This window comes from Heloderma suspectum, chromosome 14, assembly GCF_057233095.1.
Source record: "Heloderma suspectum isolate Gila_16-S chromosome 14, 16-S_ref, whole genome shotgun sequence".
Classification (NCBI taxonomy): Eukaryota; Metazoa; Chordata; class Lepidosauria; order Squamata; family Helodermatidae; genus Heloderma; species Heloderma suspectum.
The window spans coordinates 5,125,181-5,145,328 of record NC_139471.1 but is presented as its reverse complement, the minus strand read 5'-3'; the positions used below and the strand labels follow the sequence as shown (position 1 = coordinate 5,145,328).

At 51.6% G+C, this 20,148-nt stretch overlaps 1 protein-coding gene across 1 annotated transcript in view; it reads left to right on the top strand.

Annotated features, from left to right (window-relative positions):
* Window positions 1–1,869: 1,869 nt before the first annotated feature.
* The window catches only part of NSMF (NMDA receptor synaptonuclear signaling and neuronal migration factor), a 56,876-nt gene continuing 38,597 nt past the window's right edge, over window positions 1,870–20,148 (top strand). Inside the window, exon 1 of the mRNA XM_084821454.1 lies at window positions 1,870–5,005. Coding sequence (XP_084677580.1) covers window positions 4,935–5,005 — 71 coding nt within the window. The 5' untranslated portion in view covers window positions 1,870–4,934. The remainder of the gene's footprint in view (window positions 5,006–20,148) is intronic.

Here is a 20,148-nt window from a genome sequence, read left to right as displayed (position 1 = left end):
TAGGAAAACAGTGCCACGATTATACTGCCCTTCATGATCCCGGCACAGAAGATCAAGGTGGTGGTGGGGGGGAGCATTTTTCCAAATGGTGCCCAGGAAATGTTGGGGCCAGAAAGTCCAGATTCCACAAGGCCATTCCAATGAGGAGGCAAGAGACATTTCCAGTCTATTCAAATCTGCCCCGTCCCAACATGTGAAGCAAGGAGACACATATTTTCCTGATTGACATCATTTCCCCCAATCATGCTATTTGGATGTTTGCTAATGAGCAGATCCTTTGAGCGTCTCAGCCCCTGAGTGATCGATTGTGCCGCCTCACTGGTAACAATGGCTCGGGAGAACATCTGCTTTAATTTGCAAGCTGGAAACTTTTGCTATGACTGGCAGGTAGAGCTGCATCTGCACCGGCTGCTGCCTCTGTGTCAACCCAGGGAAATGATCTATGACATAGTCTGAAGGCACATGGGTGCAGCTGCCTTTCAAGATCTAGGCAGCTGCCTGAAAAGGCAAACTGGAGTCCCTCTCCGTGAGTAAACTTAGTCCCTGGTAGGTACCCAAGCCTGTATTTCTGCACATCTTTCATTCCTTGTGATGTCCAGGTGGAGCTTTGTACCCATTGGACTGTTTTGGGGTTCCCCCTCAGGGTTTTTACCCCCCTAAAGATTTTTTGGACTTCTGAAAGCTTTGCGGTTCTCCTGAGCCTGCGGATACCTCCCTCTTGTGTGTGAACAGCACCACTTTGGGCTCTATAAGGATCCACAGAGAATGAGCCCTGAAGGGAGCCATTTTCAAAGGTGTTCTAGGGCAGAGTAGGGAAATGGAGTGTGTGACAGGCAGCTCAGAAAACACCGGGCTGGGGGTGATGGCTTGCAGACAAGACTCTCATTGTGCAATCTCCCAGCTGCATTCACAGAATTTTAGCGGGGTCCAGATGTCTTCTTCCACAGCGTGATTTTCCACTGCTTATTCCGTTGTTTTTCTTTCCACAAAGAAGTCCATTAAGGAAGAAAAGACAGAATAGCATCATGTTGCCTGTGAGTCCTCTGCCTGACAGCGCCCCAACACTTCGTGGAAAAGAACACCTGAAAGACCATTCTGGAGGAAAGCAAAGACAGGTGTTTGGGGCTCAGTCCTGCTCTCTTTGGATGAAGCAGCCTCCAAACAACAGGGTCAGCTCTAATTCCTCAAGGCCAATCCTTACAGCTTTGGTGTACACTGTACACCAAGGGTGTCAAACCTCTTTCAGCCTGAGGGCCCCAGAGAGGCACTCTGGGGTCACATTCCAGTGGTGGGAGGAGCCAAAGGAAAAAGAGGTGGGGCCAAAAATAACAAAAAATACCGGCACGTTGGCGCTTTAAGGCTAACAAAGGAGTAACAAGCAGTAACAAAGGAGAGGCATTTCAACCTTTTAGAGTGGGGAGGGGGGAACACAAAAGCTGGGGAGTCAGAGAAAGGGGCTGGGCCAAGGGAAGGGCACCAATCTGCAGTCAGGGAAAGGGGCGGGGCCATGGGAACAGGGCCACCTGGAGGATCAGAATGGAACTCCAGGCAAGCTGGATTTGGCCCGCGGGCCAGAGGTTCCACACCACTGCTGGGCACCCAAGAGGTTTTAACTGCACCCCTAGAAATGTTGCGTGCGAAAGCGGCAGCTGTGTGTTTGCACAGAGGTGTCCGACAGGTGCGCTCATCAAAACCAACATCAAAAGGGAACAGCTGCACCAGCTGAATTCCCAGCATGTTTTGACACTTGGTCTGGATCAAGGGAAAAACACTTGGAGATTCTTTCGGAGGATTCCCTCCCCTTGCTTTCTGTATCAAGGGAAGAAGCAAGGGAGAGGGAATCCTCCGAAAGAATCTCCAAGCGTTTTTCCCTTGATCCAGACCAAGAGTGGAGACGCGTTGGGAATTCAGCTGGCGCAGCTGTTTCTATTTTGACTTTGGTTCCCAGCCTTGCAGCTGTTTTCCCTGCCCCCCCATTGGCAGTGCTGCGCGCATCAAAACACCTGCGACGTTGGGAGTCTGCCGCCTCGAGTCTGATTTTTATTTCGTTCTCCTGCTTTCCTGCCACACCCAAAGCAGCCAATGATCGAGAATCAGTTGTGTTTGCATCTTAAAAAATAAATACGCATAAATATAACATCATGTTATTGATAAGATATTGAGAAAGAGCCCCGTTTGCAGTGGGGCACAGCCAAAATTCATTTGCCTGTCCTGAGCAGAGATGGGAGAGGCAGCGAACAGGTAATGGGCACAATACTTTTTCTGGTGCTCTCTACGGAATATGGTATTGTGGATCTGTTTGCCTGTTTATGACTGATCGAAAAGCAGGGGTGGGGAACCTCAGGTCCGGTGGCCAAATATGGCCCTCTGGGATTCCCCTGATGCCATCAGTAATTTTAGCATTTTAGCATTTTAGCTTTCTGAAGTTTTAGCTTCGCTGTTTTAAACCTGTATTTTAAACTCCTGCACTGCTGCTAGGTTTTATTGTGGTTGCATTGTTATATTGTGGCTTTAATGTTCTATATATTTTAAATTGTTTTATTGTGTGCTGTTTGGTTTTAATTTTTGTGAACCGCCCAGAGAGCTTTGGCTATTTATTATTTTATTTATTTCATTTCTATGCCTCACCTACCTCATAGGGTTGTTGTGAGGATAAAATGGAGAGGGGGAGGAGGCCCACGTAAGCCACCTTGGGCTCCTTGCAAGAGAGAGAGAAAAGGCAGGATATAAATGTAATAATAAATAAGTGGGTGGGATTGGCAAGGAGGGGAATTTTGGCTAAACATTAAAAGAAATGTCCTAGTGGAAAGAGCTGTTTGATAGTGGCCAGCTTGGTTGGCGATGGCTTTCCTTCAGCAGAAGCATTTAAAAGGAACTCTTTCTCCACACAGCGCATAGTCAAACTATGGCGTTTTATGCCACCAAATGTTGTGATGGCTGCCACCATGAGTGGCTTTAAAAGGGGATTTGACAAATTCATGGAGCAGAGGGCCATCCGTGGCTACTTGTCCTGATGGCTACAGATTACCTCCAGGAACGGAGTACACCTTTCACTACCAGGAGCAGGGGAACATGGGCGGGAGGGTGCAGTTGCGCTCACGTCCTGCTTGTGGGCTTCCCACACGCAGCTGGCTGGTCACTGTAGGAGCAGAATGTTGGACTAGAGAGCCCGTGTGGTATAGTGGTTTGTACACCTCTATCGCGTCTTCCCTTCCCTTCCTTTTCTCCACGCTAAACAGTCCCAGCTGTTGTAACCTTCTCTCATAGGGGAGTTACTCCAGCTTAGTTGCCCTCTTCTGCACTGTTTCCAGCTTAGTTGCCCTCTTCTGCACTGTTTCCAGCTTAGTTGCCCTCTTCTGCACTGTTTCCAGCTTAGTTGCCCTCTTCTGCACTGTTTCCAGCTCTACGTTATCTTTTTTTTAGGTGTGCTGACCAGAACTGGACACAGTGAGTGGGGAGAAAAACTGCCAGGAAATAATTGGCAGTTGGGGAAAGGGGCGTGGCATGGGGAAAGTGGTGTGGCCTTCTGGGGACTCCCAGAGAGCCGGATTTGGCCCATAGCCTGAGGTTCTGCCCCCCTGGCCTAGAGGGAAAGAACAGAGACCACGCCTACTAGCGCCTTGTAGGGAACAGTCTCGTGATGGCGGCAGGGATAGGGTCACGATTTGTGGCCGCCCAAAGCTTCCTGAGGTGGAGCAGAGGTGGGCCCAATTCCCTTGTTGACTCAGGCTGTGTTGGAGAAGGAACTGGGAAACCCGGGGCCAGCTTCGTCATGGGGAATGAGCTGCTGCTCATGCACAGGGGCACTCTTTTCTTTGCGGGTGCTTCTCCGGTGGCTCGAGGATGGAGAAGGGCAGCCGTTGGTCAGCCCCAGGAAGATGGAGATGGTGGCGGCCAGAAAAGGGAAGGGGGCCTGCCGTTTCATCCAAGTCGGGTCTGAGCTAGCTGGGTGTAGTCCATCCTTTCCCAGCCAGGGGTCTGCCAGATGTCTTGGACTACAAATCCCAGCATCCCCAGCCAAATGGGAGTTGTAGTCCCAGCCATGTGGAGGACCCCGGGTTGGTGTGGTCTACCTCCCCTTGCATTCCCTGTCCATATGTCAAGCTTGGTGGCAGCCCACTTTCGGCTCGGCTTGCCACGTTCCTACCCAGGGCTCGGAGAATGGGTTCCAGGGCAAAGCCCCAGCTTGCCTCCCCCACCTCTCAATTACTTCCCTTCTTTCCCCGCCATCACCACCACCACCCACTTCATGCCAACTCTGGGGCGCCAGGGCTGCAAACACAGTCTGCACGTGCTCAGAGGCGTCGCCGTTCCCTCTTCGTCTGTGGCTGGAGCTTTAGCGTGGGGGCAGAAAACAACAACCACCCAAAACGTTCCCGGGCTCCCACGTCTTCTTCCACCAACAACGCCTCCTCCGGCGGGATGGGGACAAGAAGACTACGGCCTTGCATTCTGCGCTTCCTCAGAGGCACTCAATCCGTTTGCCCCGACGATTTGCACCCCTTAGCTTGGGCATGGCCGGCGCGGGAGCGCTGCCCACCGCAGCCGGCCCCCGCGCCTATCCTCTTGGGGAAGGAAGGGCGAACGGGCGGGGCGCCTCGGCTCCCCAAACAGAGGCATGCCGCCACCCGGGCTTCCTGCGCCGCGCCCGCCCCGCCCCGCCGGGCTCTCCTGCGGCGCCGGAGCCGCAGTCAACGGACAGCCGCGACGCGCGCCGAGGGGCGGCCGGATCGAGCGGCTCCTCCCCTCCAGCGCCACTCGCGGGGCCCGCCCGGCAGCGGGAGGAGGACTGCGCTCGGCCCGCGGAGGGGGCAGCGGCGGCAGCGGCGGCCCTCGGCAGCCAGCATCGCAGCCCGGCCCCGGAGGGGCGCGCCGGCATGGGCGGCGGCGCGGCGCGGCGCTGGCGGCGGCGATGAGGCGCCTCGCCGGAGACCATGGGCACGGCTGTCTCCAAGCGCCGCTCGCTCCGCAACGAGGCCGTGGCGTCGGTGGCGGCCAAAGTCAGGTGAGTGCCCCGCGGGGGCGAGAGCGGGGCGGCGGGGAGCGCCGAAGGGGGCTGGGGGCGCGCGCCGCCGCGCGTCGAAGGCTGTGCGTAAAAGCGAGCGCGGGCGCAGCGGAGAAAGGCGCGGGAGCCGCCACCCCACGCATCCTGCCCGCGGGAGAGGGCGCGCTTGGGGCCGGCGGGGGCTGGGAGGGCGAGCGTGCAAGCGAAGAGGGAGGGGGTGAGCGTGTAAAGCAAGGGCGGGGGGGGTGCGAGGGTCCAGAGCGTGCACAGGTGCGGACAGATACGGAGCGGGAGGCGCTGGGGACGTGGACCCCCTTCCAGGCGCGTGCCTGTGCAAGCGAGGGGAGCGGGAAGGCAGAAGGGAGGCGAGTGTGCCGGGGGGGGGTCGAGCAAGCGTGCAAGAAAGGCTGGTGTTTCAAGGAGCGCCCAGCCCTGGGGAGGGCTCCCGGCCACGGCTGGTGGCCCTTCAGCGCCGCGCCGAAGCCCAGAGTGGACTTCCCGTCTGCCAGGGCAAAGCGCATCCCAGCGTCGGCGCTGGAAGGCCGCGGCGCGGAGCGGAGCGGGGCGGCGGGCGCGGGGCTCTCGCGTGCCCTGCAATGAGCGGAGCGGGCGCTGGGGCCTTACCGTAGGCAGCGCTCTCCCTCCGACCCGGCCCCCCGCGCACCACTTCTGGGGGGCAGAAAGGACGGCCGGCGAGCGGCTCTCCAGCGCCCCGGTTCTCGCGGAGGCGCCCCGGGCACTGCGCCTCCCGCGCGCGCGGCGCTGGGGCGGCCGGGGGGCGATGCTGCGGGCGCGGCGCCCCCTCGCTGTCGGCCGGGCCGGGCCGGGCCGGCGAGCGCCGCGCTGTATTTTTAGCCCGGCTGTCGCCCCGCGCCGGGTGGAAATAGCAGCTGACGTGAGGCGCGAGGCGCTTGGCGGGCTGCCTGGCGGCGGGCCGCCCTCGGCCGAGCCCCGAGGCTGCTGCTCCGCGGGCTTCCCCGGCCGCGGCTGCCGCCCGGATCTGCGGCGGGGGCGGCCTGCGCAACCGTGGCGGCGCCCGGGCGGCGAGCGAGCCGCGGCTGCTCTCCTCCTGAGCCCGCCCGGAGGGGCTGCCGGGGCCCCGCGTCGGGCAGGGGGCCGCGCCCTCGCCGCCACCTTCCGCGCGCCTCCTGCGCCGTGTGCGCTTCTGCCCCCCCGACCTTTAGCTCGGGCCAAGGGGCACAGCAGGGCGAGTACGTTGAGAGGCCCCGCGGAAGGGCGAGAAGGGCACGCGCCACAGCAGACGCTTCGCGTGTGAGTGCAGCAGCGTCCTGTGGCACCTTAAGGACAGCCGCGTTTGTTCTGGCGTAAGCTTTCGTGCACCATCCGCTGAAGCGCGCGGCGTCCCGGAAAGCTTCGGCCGGAATACAGTCGTTTGTCTTTAGGATGACGCAAGGCTCTTCAATGTTTTTTGCTGCACAGGCTAACAGAGCCACCCCTCTGCAAAACGGAACCGGGCCCTCCTTGGAGGGCTGAAGTCATTAAAACCCCCAAAAGTTCATAACATAAATTTCGAGTGCCATCCTGTGTGTGTTCAGGCGCAAAAATTCCTACAACTCCCAGCGTTCCCCAGCCAGAGCAGTTAATTCTGGTTTGCTGCATTTTAAAATGAAATGGAGAGGGGGGGAGGAAAACAGCACCCCCCAAAATGAGGACCAAAAAAAGAGCAAACTCAGGTGCTGGATAGTGCAAATGATTTAATATAGCTATATTGAATAATAGAAATAGCTGCATTAAAAAGAGCAAACTTAGGTGCTGTATCATATAGCTATATTAAATCATTTGCAGTATCCACCGCCTGAGTTTGCCCTTTTTTTTTAGTTCTCATTGCTGCATTTTAAGAAGGAGGTGATTGCTGAAGAAAGGATGAGAAGCTGACTTTGCATCAGACAGGGAACTCTTTTGCAAGTGCAAGAAGACTTAGTGGAACAGATTTCCAAGAGCAGTAGATAACTTCATCTGGGAGAATGGTCTAGATCTTCTAGCAACCGTCTTCCAAACAGGGTCACCCTTGAATTTCTGCCTTCCTTCCTGATTCTTGGATACCTTTTCTACATTAATCTGTGGTATACGAAGTTGATCACCAACAGAAATAACCTCTCCTCTGCCACATTCACGGCGGGAACAGAATCCCTTATTTGTGCAGTGCAGTGCCGTGCTCTGAGGACCCCAGTTCCCAACAAGTACAGGGTGTAGAATTCTCAGAACCTTGGTTTTCATTGCCAAAAAAGTTTCTAGCCCTCATTGTCCTGAAGATAGGCCTGCAAAGGTGTGGGCGGTGCTTGCTGAATTCTCAGAAGCCAGGATACGGGGGCGGTATTTCAGATCTCTTTGCCCTCCTCTGTAACAAGCCGAAAAAGTTGTTCCAAACTAGCGAATCACGTGGAGATTGGCCTCAGTCACAGAAGCTGCGTCTTTCCATCATCTCCTTTTTCTTCAACCCCCCCCCCCCCCAGCAGGTTCTGACATTTCAGCAAGCACTACCTTTGCAAACTTATCTCGGAACAATGAGGGCTAGGTGCTTTGTAATGGAAATTGAGGTTCTGAAAACTCTACACCCTCTGCTAGATTCCATGCATGGTGCGACATTAGGGTTCCGGGTTTTTTTCGCACACTGAACCCTGGCAGTGCCAGCACCAGGTTTTGGAGGGCCCTTCTCCAAGACACCCTCAGGGGGCCCTTCTCTCAGTGAGTTGATTTTCTCACCGCCATTGTCACCAGCTGCTCTTGCTCCTTGTCCTCTCTCTTGTCATTGCTCCCACTTGCTTGCTTGAGAGCCAGGTGGTCGCGGCATCTCCTCCTCCTCCAGGTTGCAGTGGGGAAGAGGAGGGGCAACTCCAAGGGGCTCTGGTCAGCGGGCCCCTGCTGAGCTGTGGGCCCTCAGCACGTGCCCCATTGTGCCTGCCCTTGGCGCCAGCCCTGAACCATGGCCTTGACCCTGGCAGTCCTTTGGCTTATGTCATGCTGTGTGGCTTCCACAAAAGAGGGGGGGGGGATGTGAGCATGTGTGCAGTTACTCTAAGTCCAGGTGCTTTGGGTTAAGACAAGGGGGAGGAACAGTCCGTCGGGATCTGCTGGTTTTATAGACCTGATCTGTAGGTCCCTGCAGAGCTTTCTTGGTGACAAATGGGCCACAAGCGTTTTCTTGCTCGGGCGCCAGCAATGCTGAAAGCATGGGGTGGGGATTGTTGTGTGTGTGTGTGTGTGTGTCTAGCCTTGGGCAGTTAAAAGGGCCAATAAAGAAGAACGTAAGAAAAATAGGAAGAGCTGTGCTGCATCAGACCAAAGTACCGGCTAGTCTAGCTTCCGAACAGTGGCTACATAGATGGCTCTGAGAAACCCGTGCACCAGGCATGGGGTCGTAGCCAATGTTAGTCCTGTGTAGAGTAGACCCATTGAAATGAGTGGGACTTCAGTTAGTTGTGACTAATTCATTTCAGCGGGTCTACTCTACACAGGACTAACATTGGATACTACCCTGGGCAGTAACAGCTCTGTTGCTTTCTGCCTACTAGAAATGTGAAGGCCTGGAAAAATTCAGGGGGACACACGTGGTTTTCTTCTTCATCATGTTTTTTTTTTCCTTCATCGTCATCTTCTCCTTCCTCCAAGGACTTCTTTTTTCTTCAGTTTTTCCAACGGAAAAATGGCAAATTCGGGATAACACTGGGGAGGAAAAAAGCCTCTTCTATGAAATATTTTCTCCTTTGCAATGAGCAAGACGCTTTTTTCAAGATGAGGTTTTACTCCCTTGAAATGTGTGGCTATGAAGGTGTTTGTGTAAGGCAATCGACAACATTGGAGAATCATTCCCGTGTATGCAGGCAGAGACAGTGCTGACATCCAAAATGCATTTCTGCACCTAAGACAGCTGCCGTCTTCATAATGGGAGCATACAAGCTCTGTGTGAATCGGTTTCTGTCCAAATAATACACTGGCTTTTGTTTGCTACAAAACTGTGGTTTCTGTTTTCCAACTTTTATTCTCCCCCCCCCCCAATCCCCTTTCTCAAGTGGCTTAGGTAGCATGTGGTAGAGATACTGTGCATCTCTCTCTGTTATTGGGTATATTTCCCGTTTTGCTTGTACAGAATGAAGACACTTATACTTTTTCAGGCTGCGGTCTAACTGTCAGCCAGCGCCACTAAGCAGACTTCTGAGTAAACGTGCATGGGATTGCTCCGTAAATGTCATGCATTTGTCACAGAATGGCATTTTGTAGGCTAACTCACGTACAAATGATGCACTGGATGATACAAATGATGCACTGGATGATACAAATGATGCACTGGATGATGCGAGCGCCATAAACTAAGGTCAGGTTTTTATTGTTGGGTTTCTGGTTCAATTGTTTTTAACTTCGTACACTGCCTAGAGTATTTTGTATATAGGGGGGTTATAAAGCCAACAAATTAATAAATAAAAGAAATATTTGCAATAAAGAAGTATTGCATGTATTTCCATCCCCCCAAAGATCGGGCCCTCCAGGGCTCCCCAGAAGGCCACGCTCCCTTCCAATGGCCTCAACCCCATTTCCCCAACCACCAGTCATTGGATGGTTTTCCAGCTTTTGTGCACCCCCCCCCTTCTAAAAGCCTTCTAGAGTGGCTCACTCCTAAGGCTAAATTACTGCTAATAAGAGCAATTTAAGCTAAAGGTTGCTGTTATTTTTGACCTGCCCCTTTTGCTTTGGCCCCGCCCACCACTGGCATGCAGCCCCCCGAGAGCTTCTCCGGACTGGGCTTTGGCCCCTGGGCTGAAAGAGGTTCCCCACCCCCGGCCTAAACCTTTATACCTGGACCAGATGCATCGGGTGGGCTTCCCCCAAACAGCAAAGCTTTCCCCATGCAGCAGTTGGGCTTTTTAAAACAAGCATCTGTTGGTGCCAGTGGAAACTTTCCCCGCAAGCTGAGTGTATGCGTGTGGGGTGATTTTCAGGGGGCCTGAAGCCAAGAAGGCAAAGGTTTATTTATTACATTCATATCCCACCTTTTTCCCTCCTGCAAGGAACCCAAGGCGCCTGACACGGTCTCCCTACTCTCTGTTTTATCCTCGCCACAACACTGTGAGAAAGGTTAGGCTGAGACCCAGTGACTGGCCCAAAGTCATCCAGTGAGCTTCATAGCTGGGTGGGGATTTGAGCCTGGGTCTCCCAATTCCCAGTCCAACACTAACCACTACACCGTGCTGGCTTTGGTCCCAGGTGCTGCTGGTATGTGGCCCGTGATGGAGTTTCACGGAGGGAATGTAGCCATTCCACACTCCACTTTATGAGAATGCCCTTGCGGGAGCAGAGCAAACCCAGAGACCCCCGGCCCTTTTGAGATGGGGGGCATAATGGGAATTTTGAGAGCATGCCATGGGCACCTTCACAAAATGGCTGCCACAGGGGAGTTGGCTTGCCCACTTATTAGATGGCTGCCATGGTGGGCATGGCCGGTCACGAAACACCCATTTCCCAGCAGGCGTACTGGTGAGACTAAACAAAAAGCAGCTTCCCCGAGACCCGACATCCGAGGCAGTGGTGGAGGGTCAAACACAAAACCACTCTTTGGAGCCAAAATAAAGATGGCGCTGGAGGGCAGCACTTTGCTTTGCAGTGTGGCACTCTCCCATTTCATTTTTTTTAAGGTTAAGAAATAAAATCAACATCTGGAGGGGCAGGGAGCCTGGCGGACACCAAGAAAGGTGTCTGCGGGCACATGGGTGCCCCTGGCACCATGTAGGAGACCCCCAGAGCAGTGGTTCACCAAGCCCAGCTCCCTGTTTCCCAGATGCCTCTCTGATGCAGGCGGCCTCTGGGTCTGGAGATAGCATATTGTCATGTCTCGACTGACCGCATCTCGGTCATTTTCTCAGGACGTGGTCTAAAGCAGCCTCTCCCAACTCACATGCACCAGATGCTTTGAACTACAGCCCCTATCATCCCTGAACATTGGCCACGCTGGCTGTGTGTGATGGGAGTTGTAGTCCCAAAGAGCTGGAGGGCGCCGGGTCACGGAAGGCCGACAGCAAATGTTTTGAGCACAGAACGTGCTTTGTGGTTCATCTCTGGCTCATCTTGCAAGATCAGATGCCACAGTTCCCATTTTGCAAGGGCACAAGGAACTGAGGGAGAGGGTCACTTTTGCAGCCGCCCCCACAGCGTGTCTTTGGCAGAGAGAGGGCTTGAATCCAGGTCTTCCATGTGAGGACGTGGGCTCGGCCGTAAGGGAACAGCACATTTCGCAGCGGTGTGTGCTTCTGTGTGAGTTTACAGCAATGTTGACCGGTGTGGTGCACAGTTGAGAAGAGTGATGCTCAGCGAAGGGACGGTTGTAGGATGAATACACCGTCTGGGCCCAAGGACAGATCACTGCCCTTCTCCCCTGCTTCCCCCACGCACCAGAGGTTGCTGCAAAGCCAAAAGCATCTCCTGGCTGGCTGCTTTTGTTGGAGATGCTGGGAATCCGAGCTCAGAGTCTCTGGAGTTCCCCAGAGCTCTGAATTTCAATCCCAGCTCACCCGACCAAACGCTTCCCAAGATGGCTAATTAAGTTCAGCACAGCTTTCATCTTGACCTGGGTCCTTGTAAACAACCGGATTGCAACACCAGTTTGGAGTGTGGTGGTGGGTAGGAGATCTCTGGTTGCCACGGGGCCCTTGGGAGAAGTTACCCCTGCTTCTCCCAGTGGTATGCTGGCCCATGGAGAAAGGGGTGATGTATTTGGGGGGGGGGGTAATTTCCTGTAGCCCTAAAATTTGGGGAGTTGTATGGATTTAAAGTTGTAATTCTTGGTATTATTATTATTGTTGGTCTTGTTGTTATTATTTTCAGTATTATTATTTAGATTTCTTAGACACCTTTCTCCAAAAGGAGCCAAGGCAACTTCCGACAAAATTAAAAGATACAACATTTCAAACAGCTAGAAATGGTGATTCACTGAAATATCCCCCCCCCCCCTTAAATGACTAAAACATCAGTGGACAACCAAACCAATTCAACTGAAGTGTTAAAAAGCCCATCAAATGCCTGGGTGTTGTGAATCTGAATTAGGACCGTGTGTGTGTGTGTGTGTGTGTGTGTGTGTGTGGTTAAGGATGGCCTGATTGAATTGGATTGCTTGGGGAAAATTGCTGGGGTTATTTCAGCAGTGTCTTTCCCTCTCTTCTCAAGAGTAGGCCTGCGCAGGAGTGGAGGGAATAGACAAATCCTCGCAACAATCAGATGTGTGTTCTTGAGTAGCTGCTGCTTCTGGCTTTTGAGATCTCTGGGTTTTTTGTGGGTGATGATTTGACATCCTGAAACTGTCTCGTGGAAATGCTCCTGAGTTCCCTCCCCCTCCCCACACCTTCCTGGCATCAAAGCCTGCTGCAGAAAGATGGATGCTCCGTGCTCACGATGCACAAACAAACATGCGCATGCCAGGTCCCAGCCCCAAGATGTTTCATGCCTGAATTTTGCCAGTGGTGGGCAGGTGACAGAGGGCGGCGAGGGGTGAGGAATTTACGCGGATGTGGCTCTGCCAACACTCGTTTCAGGGAGTGTCAGAGAGAAAGAGAAGGGGGTGTCAGAAAGAGAGAAGTAAGGGGGTCTGTCAGCTTTTGGCTCTAGACCCACTACTCCTGGCTTTGGCCCCCGAAAGATTGCCCTTGAGAGAATGTGGCCTTTGACGGAGAAAAGTTCCCTGCTCTGTTCTAAGTAAATATGTGTAGACATGGGCTTGTTGTCAGTGTGCGCATGTGAAAGGGAGTGATTGAGCCCAGTTTGTGCTGCTAGAGCAGTTCAGCTCATTTTTGAAGATGACATGCTAGTGAGTCATCCAGGAGTCTTCGTTGCCAGCCAGGGACCCTCTAGAGGTAACTGTGGACTCTCACGGTGCCTTCAGAAGATGATGCAAACGCAACTCCCAGATAGCCTAGGAGTCATGCTTTTTCAGCCTAGTGCTCACATCCGCCTTCCCCATCCTGGTGCCCTCCAAATGTGTGGGACTACAACTCCTAGCATCCCCAGCTGTAGTCTGGGAGTTGTCCGAAAAGGCTGGGAAAGCCTTTGAATTTACTCAATCAGAAAATAAGAGACAGACACTTCAGCACGCTATATCTAGGTAGATTTAGGGGTGACCGTGGACAGTGAATTCATATCCACTCCGGTGCCATGGTGGGCATTCTTATAGGATGGCTGTGACTCCCTTTAACAATAAAAAGGCTTTAAAATATGTAATTTTTATATAACTGATGGCATTGATCCTGTTGCGGCTATAGCTGGTGACTCATGAAAAGAAGAGCCATGACTCTTGTATATTCTGGCTGTTTGATCTGTTAGAACAAATAGCGTTTAGAACAAATAGCGTTTCTCAGGGATCCCTTGGGACTTAAAACTGCCCCCTGCAGAGACTGAATTGACCCCCATAGGGAAAGAATAGAGAAAGAAGGTTGAAGATGCTGTTCGAGAAAATGCAACAAACCAAGGCAGCCCTGTGGGCCACAAGAACATCAGAAGAGCCTTTTCCTCCAGGAATTTGTCCAACCCCCTTTTAAAGCCATCCAAAGTTGGTGGCCATCACTACATCTTGTAGCGAATTCCATAGTTCCTCTGCGCTGAGTGAAGAAGCCCTTCCTTTGATCTGTCCTGAATCTCCCACCAATCACCTTCATGGGTTGACCCCGTTGGGTTCCAGTATTTTGAGAGAGGGACAAAGAAAAATGCCACAAGAAAAATGCCAAAATCCATGTTAGTGGAATATGTTCATTAGGCCAGCTTGAAGATCACCCCCCCCCCCAATGCACAAGCTTTGGAGATCTCCAGATCTCTTCATCAGGGAAGGGGTTATAAAAAAAAAACAAAAAACAGGTTTGGGGACGGAGAGGAATTGGGAGGGGAAAGGGGTGACTAGATGTTGTAGTCAGGGGTGTCTGCATGGTCAGAGCCTTAAGATGATGATGAGGGTTTGCAGATTGGACTCTCCCAGGGGATATGATGCTTTCAGGCCCCTAGGACCCCTGGGAAGAAGAAAGTCACAGACAATTGTCAATCCTTCATTTCTGAAACTATAACATCCAGTTGTTAACTCAAATCTGTCTCCATCCTGGGTGAACCAGACAAGTTCCTTGGTTGGTGGAAAACAGAAAAAAAAAACCCAAAAAACCAGTTTCCAGAGGGTAGCTGTGTTAGTCTTCTGAGCAGGGGCGCAGAACCTCTCTTAGCCCGAGGCCCAAAAAGCTTTTGGGGGCTGCATTCCAGTGGTGGGCAGGGCCAAAGGCAGAGGGGGTGTGGGCCAAAACACCCACGTATTTTACCTTGAAGCTGTTACTGCCAGTAACTAAGACTTGGGAGTTGCATTTTGACCTTTTTAGATTCGGGGGTGGGGGGTGCAAATGCTGGGAAAACAGCAAGTGACCAGTGGTTGGGAGAAAGTGGTTGGGACCAGGGGAAGGGAGCATGGCCTTCTGGGGAGCCACAGAAGGCTGGATTTGGCCTACAGGCCTAAGGTTCTGCACCCCTGTTTTAGAAGAAAATCACATATATCCCCCAGGGAAGCAGCTGTAAAGGGTTTCACCTCCAGGGGCTTCTTGAGAGAAGGGGCTTTTGAAGAAGGATTTGGGGGCAGTGCTGTATAAATGTCCTGGGAAGGAGCTCCAGGTTTGAGAAGGGGCACGAAGGGCGAAAGAGCAGAACTGCTGAAAGCAGGGTGATGCCTTTGTGGGCGGCAGAATTGGACAAATGAAGGTCACAGGCAGGGACCTTGGGGTAGATTGTGGTGAATAACCCCTGCCCCCACCGATCAAATTGGCTTAGTGGCCTGGGAGGGGGTAGATTCAGCCCCCTCTTGACCTTCCTGAAAGGGGGCCAGGCAATATTTCAGATTCCTACAATGCCGTTGTATATCTTGACACCCAGACTTGCCTAACCCCCTTCCTTCTTTTTCATGCGCTTGTGTATATATTTTTTTAAAATTTTGGATCATTTTTAGTTATTATTAGAATTGGAAAAACTAAACACTTCTGGACTTGCCCATCTTTATCAATGCTCCTGGTTCTGCGAACAGACTCCGTGCATTGCTTTTGAGTGCTGCATCTTGCCCAGGGCTGTGTGCGGTTGGCATGAGGGTCGGTGCACCTTTGAAGGGAGCCATATTGTTCAACCTGGAGTGGGGGGAGTCAAACAGTCCTTTCTCGTGGCTTACTTTCTGGGCTAAGGCCAGCTTCAGATATCTTTTCCTCTGCTGCTGAGTCTTGTTTTTTTTAATGTGTTCATGGTTTTGGGAGCATCGCGCATAGTAGAACCTTGCGGACTTTGGAAGGTTAAACACATGCCCCAAACTCCCCCTTACTCGGCTGCCATGACCACGGAGTCGTCTCTTCAAGCTCTGGCTTGTTTTGCCTTCCGGCATCTCGTGCTTGCTCGGTTGGGCACCCGCCCGCCCCCGCTCTAAAACTGCATCGCTCCGTTGCTAGAAACCTGACCGGCCGCTTTGTGCACTCGCGCCTTCCCTTTCTCCTTCCTCGGCTTCTGTTGCCTCTGTCCGTCATTTACCTCTGGTGCGGCGAGGCGAAGCCCGTTGTCTGTTCTCTACGGATCCGTCAGCACGGTGCGACCGCCGTTCCCCGGCCGCAGACAGGGCTGCCATGTCCTCACGCCTCTGGAAGTCTGAGCCAAGCTGCTTCACAGAGCACAGCTTGCTTGCCAAATTACTGACTGCCGTGATAACAGAGCTGGAACGGAAAACATGATTTCTGCATGATTTCTCTCCAGCCCTGGCCTTAGGATATGTCCTTACCCAGCAAATCTTTTTTTCTTTTTATTTCATTTTCTGGTTCTAAAGTGCCTAACGCTTTTAACCCTCCACACTGCACTTTACATGCAGTTTATCTTACATTGTCAGTACTGGTAGATATGGGAGACTTTGCGGTGAGTGATATGACTGCAAAATAAGTTTTGTCTTCTATTGCTACTAATGGCATTCCTGGTTCAATTCCCAGACTTCCTAGTTAGGATTTCCTTCCAGAAGTATGGCCCAAATATTTGGTGGGTACTGGTCTATGGAACCCATGTTAGCAAAAATTATGAAGGGAATCCACCTTTCCATGACCTGGCCCTTTTTAATCGTTCCTCTGATGAATCTAATATGCTGTGTTAACCTTTCAGCTAAAGCTACTGTCCACATTTTGAAAAACTGCCCTTTGTTGTCATTGTTAATGGTGCATATATATTGTAGGAGTTTTTGGATACCCCTGTGCTACTCCTGGCATGTTCCCATATTTACCTGATTTTTCTTCTCAGGATTAGACAGCTGCCCTTTTGCTGGAGCATGGGGTGTTTTGCTTTGATTTTTGTCTTAAAAGGCGGATGCTGGCAACGGTTCCTCTTGGTGGACGCTGGAAACTTTGCTGAGATGTACAAAAAATGAGCACAAAAGCAGTGCCCAACCTGGAAGGACATGGAGGCCTCTGTGCAGGATTGAGAAGCAGGCAGAGGTTTTCCAGTGTCACTGGCGAAATTAGATCTCTTTTGGGGAGAGATCAGGGAACAGAGGGACAGCTCTTCTTTTCTCTGTGTTGCTGGGTTTGTTTGTTTTGAAGCAAAGGAGGAGAAGTGTGGGAAGAATATTAATCGAAGCACAAAATAAGGGACAGGTTCACAATTAGCATGGATAGAAGACTTCTGGTTGTTCAAAGTGCTTCATGTACAGTCACTCCGTGATGCATAGAACAGTCCTTCTGATGTAGGTCAGTGTTAAATGCATGTTGCGGCCGTCACAGCAGAGTTAGTACTTGCGATGTGGCATTAACTTTCCCCTCAAGGGCTACTCTTCCCAGTCCCACTCCCAAATGTGCTATTAACACACACACACACACACACACACACACCCTGGTAGATCTAGTCACAGCAGCTTGCCCATAAAATGTGTCATTTGGCCTGAACCAGAACCAGCACATTGATCGGGACGAGATACGGCAGGGGTGGGAAACTTCAGGACCGTGGGCAAAATTCAGCCCCCTCGGAACTCCGGTATGGTTCCCCTGGGTTCCAGAGACGGCACTGCCCCCTTTCTCCCTCCCAACAGCCCATCAGGTAGGTGAGGCTTAGAGTCAGGGACAGGCCCAGAGTTACTCAGCTTCGTAGCCGAGTAGCGTCTCGAACCCAGATCTCCCGAGTTCCAGTCCAACACTCCAACCACTACACCGGACTGGCACATGTCACTCCAGAAAGGACTCTGATTATTTTCTAGCCCCTAGCAGCTGCTGCTTCTTCCTCATTATCATCATCACCACCATTATTATTTCTATACCATCCCATAGCTGAAGCTCTCAGTGGTTTACAAAAGTTAAAACATGAAAATACAATATACAACATTTAAAAACCATTTACATAAAACATGCAGACAAACAACTTTGAACTAAAAACAGTTTGTTTTAAAAATCCAGCAATAAAACACAGCTTAAAATAGCACTGCTTAAAAATAATATACAAGAGTCAGCAAAAGGAACAAGAGTTCTAAGAAGGGGAGGCCTGCTGGAATAACAGCGTCTTTAATGCCTGCTTATAAACCTTCATCGAGGTCAGCAGGTGCATTTCAACCAGCCAGTCATTCCATTTAAGTTTAAAACACACAGCTGGAGTAGACAGTACTGAGCACAGTGCATCAGTGGTCTGACTATGTATAAGACCATTTCATTTATGTTCTATCTATAACAGTAAAAGAGGACGCGTGTCTGTCTGTCCCTCCATCAGTGCCATCATGCCAAGACCGTGACTCCTAGACCCTTGAAACTTGGCACGCATACTAAGTTGAACTCTAGCGGTGTCACTTCAGGGTTATTTTGTTTTTAAAACACATTAATTAATGTTAATTCATGTAAATGTGTCCATGTTCTTGAAGCCTGCTGAAATATCTTTGGCCACACGGTGGCAGACTTCCCTACCCAATGCATAGCTTTGCAGTCCATACAGGGAGATTAGGAGGCCGAGGGGTGGAATTAGATGGCTGCCCCCTCTCCCCTGCAGTGGGGCAGCCTCTGTTCAAGGAAATGGAGCGGACGCATGACTCCTTCAGGGGGCTATAGCTGTGCCCCGTGGCAGGGGCTGTGCCTAGGGGTGCCACCAGGCGTAGCTTCACTCAGGTGGGGCTGGCACAGTGTGTCCAACTCTTGACAGCTGCATAAGCTTGTTTGAAGGCTTTGCTATATCATACTTTGGGCTACTCCAAACCTTGCAAAGCTGGGTCTGTTTGCTAGTATATTATACATAATAGACTACGTTACATCCCGTGGCCTGAGTTGATCTGGCTGCTTGGTGTTCAGCCCTTGGGCAAGGCCCCCTCCATCGGCCCCCTCCTTCTCACTGCCATGGTCACCAGCTGCTCTTGTTCCTCTTCCTCATTGCTTGCTTGCTTGACAGGCAGAGAACCAGGGAGCAAACAGGCCATGGCATCTCCTGCTCCTCCTCTTCCTCACTCCCACCGTTGTCTGGGCCAGAGCGAGAGGCAGGGGAACACGCAGGCTGCAATGGTGAAGAGGAGGAGGACGTCCAGGGGGCTCTCGCCAGTGGGCCCCTGCTGGGGTGTGGGCCCTTAGCAGGTGCCTGGCCATGCCGACCCTTGACACCGGCCCTCTGTTCAATATTGCTAAAGAGGCATTCATGCTTATCCATGGGGGTGCGCCACCGGCAGTGAGAAGTAGCTTTTAGCAAAGTGCTGGGTGTGCAAAATATAAACGTTTCAGCACCATTATTTTTCCAAAGAGCGTAGGCCAAAAAAGAAAGAAAGCATTCTCGGTGATCATGATGGACTCAGATGTGATAAGTGCTGAGTTCTCACGCTACTGCTGGGATTTTTCTCATTTGTCTCCTCTGTGAACAGAGCCGTTGATGGTGCGCCTACCAAATTATTTTCAGCAATGCCAAAATGTAGACTAGAGGGGATGACTAACAGACACACACACACACACACACACACAGAAAGAGAGCAAGAGAGAGAGCAGGCATGTGCCTAGAAAATTGTCACAGCAGTTCCCTTGGTCAGATGCCCATTGTGCAACAGAGGGGTGAACTTGTACGTTGGTTACAAGGGGACCTGAATTGTGTTGGGTATTTAAAATAAAATGCCAAAAAACAATTATGCCTGCATTGAGTAGTCACGCTGCTTGCGTTTGTACAGAACCACTGGGGAAACTGTCCTCTTGGGGGACCCACATCTTAGAGAAGGATATTGGAGAGGTGGAAAAAATGCAGAAAGGGGCAACTAAAACTATCAAGGGGCTGGAGCAATTCCTCTGTGCAGGGACGTTTACAACATCTGGGACTGTTTATTTATTATTATTATTATTATTATTAATTACATTTCTATACCACCCCATAGCTGAAGCTCTCTGGGCGGTTTACAAAAGTTAAAACATGAAAATACAATATGCAGTTTGAAAGCCATTTTCGTAAAAGCACACAGACCATATACACAAAGGACATATAATTAAAAACAACATTGAACAGTCAGTCGTGACTAAAGACACATCCAGGTCCAATTAAAACTCATCATGTGCTGTCAAATGCCTGAGAAAAAAGAGAGGTCTTAACCTGGCCCTGAAAAGATAACATATAATACTAATATACTGCTTACTATAATAAAAACCATGTGGTTTAGCTTAGGAAAAAACAGGCGAATAAGAGGAGACATGATAGAGGGCTACAAAATTATGAGCGGTGTGGAGAAAGTAGATAGGGAGAATGTGGGGGGGTTGAGCAAAAGTGGGGAAGCACCACAAGATTGGGGGGGGGCAGGGGGCAGGGGTGTTGCCATCTGCAGAACCCAGGCGGGCCACATTGGAACCCAGGAGGGGTGTATGTGGCCCCCTTGCCCAAAGTTCTGCAACCCCTGTCGTATCCTTTACCTCCCAACCCCAAACAATTGAGTACAGAGACTTTCAAAGGATCTGCCCATTTAACCCATCATCCAGCTGTGCCTGGCAGGGCTGGGAAAATATTTCAAAACCCTGAGTCCTGGCATCAACTTTGTGTCCGCTGGCTTCGTGCAGACAACCTGAGAACATACTTAAATTTCTCAGTGCCAGCATCCTGTTTGGTTGAAGGAAACCAGGTATGTGGCTTTACATTTTGTTTTATTTGGGGGATGCCAGGACAAGGTGCCAGTT